Source organism: Poromitra crassiceps, assembly GCF_964638095.1.
Source record: "Poromitra crassiceps genome assembly, chromosome: 4".
Taxonomy (NCBI): domain Eukaryota; kingdom Metazoa; phylum Chordata; class Actinopteri; order Beryciformes; family Melamphaidae; genus Poromitra; species Poromitra crassiceps.
Genome location: NC_139626.1, coordinates 37,523,360 through 37,530,973, shown reverse-complemented (window position 1 = coordinate 37,530,973; position 7,614 = coordinate 37,523,360). Strand labels below are relative to the sequence as shown.

The window sequence follows — 7,614 nt, the reverse complement described above, 5'->3', positions numbered from 1 at the left end:
TAGATGGGCAACTCACACTGTATTGCAAAAATACGCATCTGTTCTATTTTTGTCAGATCGCGCATGCGTCTGACAAGATTACATGTGTGTGGGTCTGTTCAGGCAGCTGCACGGAACTGTACCGCAGCTGGTGGACACAGGCCTTTAGATTCAATATAGATTTCCCTCAAAGGAGGCAACATACCAACAAACACATTACAGTACAACATAAAAGTACAATTTTTAAATCATTTATTGTTTCTTAACAAAAGAAAGACAATGCCACAGTCAAATTTCATGATGTTCCCTGCCAGTCAAACCACAGGTTGAATATACAAAATACTGCTGCTTTTAGAGGCGCAAAACATTATAAAAGTGGAGCAAAACTGTATAGCCATAAATGTCAGAAAGACTGGGACAAAACAGTTTAGATTGAAAATGACCAATCATTAAGACAGCAGATAATTGAAGACATAGCAAGAAGACAGAAAATGGCACTATTGAAGACAATGGCCCTCATTTGTCAAGTGAATGCACCACTCACTCATTCGTGCTCATTCTCCCAGAAAATTGCTATAAATGTAATCACAGTTGTACATGTAATGTCATCCTCTCATAGTGTGAAAGCATTGAACCTCTTTTGGAGAGACGGACCAGTGGTTTTCTGCATGCTACGGAAATACAAATGAAAAAATGTGCCTTGATGTGTGTCAATCTATAATCATATTTTTTTTTACCAATACTATAACTACTAGTGGACGCCCCCTCCCCCCTCCCCCTCCCCCTCCCCCAGGGCTGGAACACAGTGGTCTCCAATGCCTCCGGGACACACTCAGATTCATCCTAAATCACTGATGATATCCCAGTATAGAATTGGTGATGTCACCAGTGATGTCGCTCGTGCACTCAATGATGATGTCACCAGATAATGTCATCATTGCTCGAGTGACATCACATCATTAGGTAATTGGGGCAATCAGGCACTGTTAGGTCACCCGCACTTTACACTTCCTGAAAGATTTAGCCCGATCGCACATAAAATGGCATAGCTGTGGCCGAACACAATTCTGCTCACACACAGACACTTCGCATTATTATAGATTGGCTACTAATGTATTCCTTTAAAAAATGGGAATGCCATAACTTTCTTTCAGTTTGTTTTTGATAGATACAATATGGTAAAGTGTTCGGCCCCACACAGCAGCACCTCCCTATAAACATGTATACAATCATCCCTCACACATACAGTACATATACAGTAGATACAAATAAATTAATTGGTAGGATACCCTGTAGATTTGTTCGATTAAAGGGCACTGCTAAATGTGGCTGTGATGTGTTCTTGAGAACATGCTTTTCCATTGGACCCTGTGCTTACTTACATCAATGGGTAGGAAAGTCTCATCAATAAGACAAGGCATGTTGCACACAAGCAGTTTAACACTTAAACACCCACATCCACTCAAAAAAAGTGTTTCTCTTCTTGTTCCTTCAGTTGAATGTTTGAGCTTCACTGTGCAGAACGTTGTCAGCGTTTGACACTAGTATTCAGCAGTTAAACTAAAGAAAGAAAAAATCTACAATATTTGCATATTTACAGATTCTGGATTTTTTTTGAAGGAGGGGAAGTCATTGTTCAATGAATTTCAATAAGGTAATTTAACTTTTTTGTGTGGAAAAACCATATCAGACACAAATTATTAGTCCAAGTAGAGTATTTTATATACATCTTAAAACATGACTTGAACCATGCTGTTGTTTCAGTGACGGTGTGATGAATGAGGGCCAGTGTCTTAGAGTACTTGAGATGAGCTCTATAGAATCAGTACTGCTCGGCCATCATCAATACTGTCAGGGCTGACCAGCCAGTGAACGGGTGGCTTCCTTGGCCCCTGCCAGTGCTGTCACTGTACTGTTCCCAGATATACCCAGTCTCAGCATATTGTCTGTAAACATTGTTGATAACATTAGTCCTGAGTTGCTGATATAGGGCAGCTGCCTTCTCCTGATGTGGCCCTTCGGTGTTGCCGTAGTGGTGCAGGGCTCTGACTGCCAAAAAGTTGATGTTGATCCATATCGGTCCCCTCCAGTAGGGGGCGTCGTGCTCAGTGTTTCGCTTCATGTACATGGGATCGGCCCTGGAGAGTGAGCGCAGGCCGTAGGGTGTCCACAGCTTATCAGTGTCTCCCATGTCTCGAAAGATATGCTCTAGTTTAGGTGAGTCAGGCTTGAGGATGTGCAGTAAGAAGGGAAACAAGCTAACATAACCTAGCGCGTTCACATGCTGTAGCTTGGGGGCCCGACGGACAGAGCGCACCAGGCGTGCCACAGGGAACTGATGGCGCGGCTGCCCAGGAGGGACATATACCTTCTCCTGCTGCAAGGACACAGACTGGGTGTGGTTGCCAAAGTCACTGAAAGCACGGAGTTGCTCTGACCAGTGGAGCTCGTTCAGCAGATTGTTGTCGGTGAGCACCTGGTGCGTGTGCTCGTACTCCTCATGGGGCTCACCTAGGTGCCGTGCCACACTCGCCATGATGCCTGAGGCCAATGCCATCCAGCAGTGCAAATCCACGTGGCGCTCGTCTGCCGAGGGGTGTGAGGCCCGTGGGTAGTCATCCAGCCCGGACGTCAAGGTTTTGGGATTGAGGAACAGATTGGTGTCCTTGTCACGGCCACGCCAGCGGTAGGAGTTGGGTAGGGGCCCCGACTGCGTGGTGTTGTACCATTCAAACCAGGTTTTGAGTCTAGGGAAGAGCCGTCGGAGGAAAGCCAGCGTCGGTTGAGATGCTGCCGTGTCGGGGTTTGGAGGGAGCTGTTCGATAAGTTCCTGAAGGGCCAAGAAGAGAGTGGGTGGGTTGGCGTTCTCATTCCGCTGGACTACAAACTCAGCTGGGACTTTACTGCGAGCCTCGTCCCCCAGGATCTGCTCACGGGGAATCCAGCCCTCCATGTTCATGAGGTCTAACCAATGGGCGGTGGCCTCCCGTGTCACCTGGGGGTCCCACTTGCTCAGCAGCAGCTGGTGAAACCCCTCATCCCAAAGGAATCCTCTAGGGAAGAAAGAACGTGACGGAACAGCAGTAAATAAGGCGCCTTCAGGGTACAGGAGCGGGTACTCATTGTAGAGTGACTGGACCACCGACTGGCCGTAAAAGTAGCCCATTCCACCCAACATGTTGCTGAGTGCTGCCTTGCTAAACTTGACTTGTGCCTGGACGAAACCTTTGCTCTCAAGGCCAAACGTTTTCTCGAACTTAGCGTCAAACGCCGCCTTCCTCTTCTCCAGCTCCTCGGTCATGGTGGGCCCCACCAGCTGGTTGGGGCGGCTGCGGAAGCTTCCAGACTCAAACAGAACCTCGATCTGGAAAGGCGTCTGGACGGTCACCTGGTGAACCACAAAGTCACTCTCCTTCCTGGTGTCGGCAGGTTTCTGTTGGTGCTGGTGGTGGGGAGGTTTGTAGGTGTCTACAGCGATGTAATGCCTCTTCTCGCCAGAAGGAGGACTGTAGACAAACCTGCGGTTGAGACTGTTCTTCACAATGTCCGTCAGCTTCTCCAAGCCGGGAGTAACGGTCGACAGATAGTTATAGCTGAAAAGATGAGAAACAAACAATTAGTCAACCACTCTGCACATTTAGTGTCTATTCTTCTATTCTGTTCATGCTGTCTCTGCTGCATAGCAGTCAAAATAAAAAGTTACATAAGAGGTCAAACACTATCATAAGTAACCTTAACTGCACTAGCTATGCTTGTTAAGTCTTAACATAATGTATACTGAGATGCAAGACGAGTCTGGTGTAAACCTCTGCTCTGTCACTCATGCTATACTGGAGACTTCGTTCACACCACACGCCGAAGCCAAGCTCAAGCCACGCTGAAGCGACGCAGTTTCATTTCGGCGATCTTGTTAACAGGCGAGACCGTTCACACCAGCCACACGTGTGCCACGCTCAAGCCACGCTGAAGCCATCGTTCAGGATTCTGTTCTATTTTCCAAGTGTAAAGCTGCCAGGCGTGAAGTCAATACAAGTTGTGGGCAGGAGCAAGGCGCGCTGTGTGACCGGTTTAGCGTGACACTCAGCTTCTGTTAAGCGCCTGGTGTGAACAAAGGCTTAGAGGTTAACAGCTTTTTGCCACACGATATAAAATCAAACCTGTACCACAGACTCCTACTTAAACTGCAGCCTTATTATGGTGCATATCATCCATCTCCCTACATACCAATCATAATTCATACAATTATTATAATTCGTATGAGGGCATACCTTTCTATTTTGTTACTTTGCTCCTCCCTGGCCTTCGTGAAACCGTGAAATATTGGTGCTCCCTCTGAATGTTGCTGGCAGAGTCTTGATCCACTTTCTATTAAGAATGAATGTAACGACTGTTTTCTTCTGATCTCCTCTTTCTCATTTTTGGATTTACTCATTTAATGGCAGCCGTTTAAGGAGAAGGGTAGGAGCCCAAATGCAAAAGGTTAAGCTATCTGTGGTTTCTCAAACTGACGTTTTCTAGGAACTGCCCTACAATAATAATATAGAAACAGTCATCTTTGCTACAAAAATGTGACTATCCCAAGCTTTGCATCAAGCTTTTTATTGCCTTTTTCCTCATTTCATTTATTGTTTGATTAATTAAAGCAATTGTGCACTTTTCTACCATATTGTGTTCATTTGAAGAGTTATTCATAGTTACCCAGTCTTGCCAATATGCATTGCCAAATCTTATTGTCAGATGTTTTTGCTGCTCATATTTAATTGTGATCAAACTGAGGCACTGGCACTCACTGAATACTCTTCCCTCCAGAGTTTCCTTGTCCACTTATCATTAACAACTACCACAATCATGGTCTTACCTTTTTCTCATGTATTCAAACAATTACCTGGCATATTTAACACTGGATAACTCCCCAGTGACAGGTTTGCGGAAGGTGATCTTGAAGTTTCCAAGCTCTTCGGAGAACCCTGTGATGGACCCCAAGCGGTTTCTTTCCTCCACGTGGGCCTCCAGGGAACCTTGAGTATCTGTCGCTGCGTAGAACATCAGGGAGATGACTGGCGCATGAGGGGCAGAACTCTGGTGGGCAAACAAACACAGGGAAATTGAATAATATTCAGTGTTGGAGAGAGAAAACTAAATAGAACCATGGTTGAGGGATGGGCGTAGTGATATAGTGCTTCGAAACAAATATGAAATAAAACTAAATACAACCATGGCTATGGCTTGGAAGTTTTTGGGGCATCAACTGCTATATAAAAAGATAATCCGATTGAAAAATATATCAATTGAAATTGTGGGATTTATTAATTGGCCAGAAATGTCCTCACTCAGGGGTCAAGGGAAACTCAACATCTGCAAAAGAGTCTAAATAAAAGCCTTGTCCTCTGTCCTCCTCACATGCTGTTTGGCAGTGATCCTCCAGGTCCAGTCTCCTCCATGGTCCCCACCCATCCTCTTGACAAACTCCGTGGTCAGGGTGAAGTCATTTTCGCGGACCTCCTGCACACCAAAGCTGAGGCCATCATGCATCAGCCAGCCGTAGCCTGGCAAACGGTCACCCTGCTCACAAGTGTGCCTCAGGTTCACGTCCATGTCGGAAAACTGACGCATCCACATCAAGCCTAGGCAAAAGAGGTGTCAAATAAATTTGGTTGAATAGCACAGAGGATGCAGAAATGTTCAAAGCTGTCAAATTATATCCCATACATAGATTTGAAAATGGGCTCCCAGTCTTGTAGGAAACGTAACTTATTGGCTACAGTTTCCAATTAGTCTCAATATTGGCCAAGTTCTATTTTACCAGCCAACTCATAATTAAGCCCTATTCTTAATTATAGATGGACACAGGTGTCATTTACACTGGGGACATGTCTTGTCCCCACCACTTTTTCAAATGGCTGATGAGAACAGTGAGAAGTTGAATGGTTAATTTGCAGAATAAGAAAACATACAATGCAATGTATGTAAATATAGAAGAAACATTGTCCAAAAAAAGTAAGGTTATTCCTTCAGTTGTTTCTACTTTTGTCATATTTTAGCAGTGATATTGGATATCGTTATGTCTGGCTGACATGCACTGCGCTTTCAGTAGTTTGGCATTGTTCGATTGACATAGCTTTGCAGCTGTTGATGTGATGCATATGACTGTACTTGTGTGGCCGACGTTGTGCGTTTTATGAGTATTTTCATATTGTCAACTCTGTAGTAGCCTAGGCCGCCGTTATGCCATTCTTTCCTAGCTCTAATTATTTGCTATACCGATACCCCATTACATTTCCTAAAACGCATATGAAGGGAGGTGTTATAGTCTCCCATCCGAAACTAATTAAGTCTCCTGCTTCCCCTGCACAGGCAGAGGTGTGAATTTCATGTCAACTGTGCACACATTAGCGGTAACATTTGACTAGCTAATTCCTGTACTTCCCAATGTAATCAATGAAATGTTAACCCTCCCAGGACAGATTTGCTAGCACCACATGTCTGACTGCAAAGGAAGGGAGAAAGAATAGCGCCAGGCTACCTGTCACAAGTGATCTGGGACTCCTGGTCTTCATGCCAAAGTAGACCTGAGGCCTGTATGAACCCCAGAACCTCTCAGGCGACACCTTGGCATCAGTGCTGTTGGCATCAAGGACACTGGGTGAAGGGTGCAGAGTCACCACCCGTTTGGCAAGGCTGGAGCGCATGTACAGGGCATAAAAGAACCAAATGAGGCTGAATATGCAAAGGCCGATGGAAATGTTGATGAAGACTCTGCCAATGTCTACTTTCTTCTTCTTCTCCTTGCGGTGAAATGCAGCAGGCTTCTCATCTTTCCTTGGAGGGGGAGCAGCTTCACCGGTCACCACCCTCTTCCTCTGCCTGCCCATCCTGCCCTGCTGAGCTGAGAGGAAGAGATGGTTGGGGTTGTATGTTTAAGTCAAGCCAAATAGTCTAGCTTCTGTGCGTTAATATCAATGGAACGAAATGGCAAAGGTGTCGTTTGCTTCAAACGGTATAAACCACACACTTTCAATCCACTATTCACTTGTGTTGTAGGAGATTAGACCAAAACGGCAGGTGGCGTGTCCTCCTGACAGAGCAGGGAGGCAGTCCACTGTCCAGCTAATGTTGCATGGTAAGACAGGTTGGCTGCCTTGTGATCGCGATTAATGTGCCCATATTTAAAACTCAATTTCATCCTATGTGTAATGTCTCACCAAAATACAACTCCCTTAAATACAACAAAAAAAAATACATCGGTTTTACTACACGTTAGTTCATTCGCTACTACTATAACGTTACGCCCCGGCGGCAATGCAACGTTGCCTGCACGCTAGTGGTGCTGTCATGCTAGTTTTTTTTTTGCTAAACCGACTGGCTGTTACAATGTGTAATGTGAGTTAAAGTGGTCTACAGCTACAATACTGTTGGGCGAAGTTACAGTTAATACATGTTCATTGAAAAATCTTATTTTGCGAGAGGTGGCTACTAACCTGTCAAAATACCAGAATCTCAGCTGCTCATTATCCGTTGCTAGCTTTACTAGCCACTTCCTGGTTACTACCCATTTGCACTGACGTGTACTCCCGAGAATGCTCGCGAGTATGTGTCATTACGTATGGGTTGCTCTGCGTATGGGCATCACACACA

At 45.3% G+C, this 7,614-nt stretch overlaps 1 protein-coding gene across 1 annotated transcript; it reads right to left on the bottom strand.

Moving 5' to 3' along the window:
* Nucleotides 1-795: 795 nt before the first annotated feature.
* mogs (mannosyl-oligosaccharide glucosidase) lies at nucleotides 796-7,543 on the bottom strand. Its single transcript, XM_083634920.1, has 5 exons — nucleotides 7,458-7,543; nucleotides 6,503-6,865; nucleotides 5,380-5,603; nucleotides 4,865-5,058; nucleotides 796-3,572 (listed from the first exon to the last, which is right to left on the bottom strand). The coding sequence occupies exons 2-5, from the start codon at nucleotides 6,849-6,851 to the stop codon at nucleotides 1,802-1,804; spliced, it is 2,538 nt and encodes an 845-aa protein (XP_083491046.1). The 5' UTR covers nucleotides 6,852-6,865; nucleotides 7,458-7,543; the 3' UTR covers nucleotides 796-1,801.
* Nucleotides 7,544-7,614: the final 71 nt, after the last annotated feature.

Excerpts from the sequence above, each read along its gene's own strand:
- mogs (XM_083634920.1), bottom strand. The coding sequence starts at position 6,851 with ATGGGCAGGCAGAGGAAGAGGGTGGTGACCGGTGAAGCTGCTCCCCCT. Across the intron at positions 5,059-5,379 it reads GGATCACTGCCAAACAGCAT|AGTTCTGCCCCTCATGCGCC; the intron begins GTGAGGAGGACA and ends TTTGCCCACCAG. Across the intron at positions 3,573-4,864 it reads TCCAGTGTTAAATATGCCAG|CTATAACTATCTGTCGACCG; the intron begins GTAATTGTTTGA and ends TCATCTTTTCAG.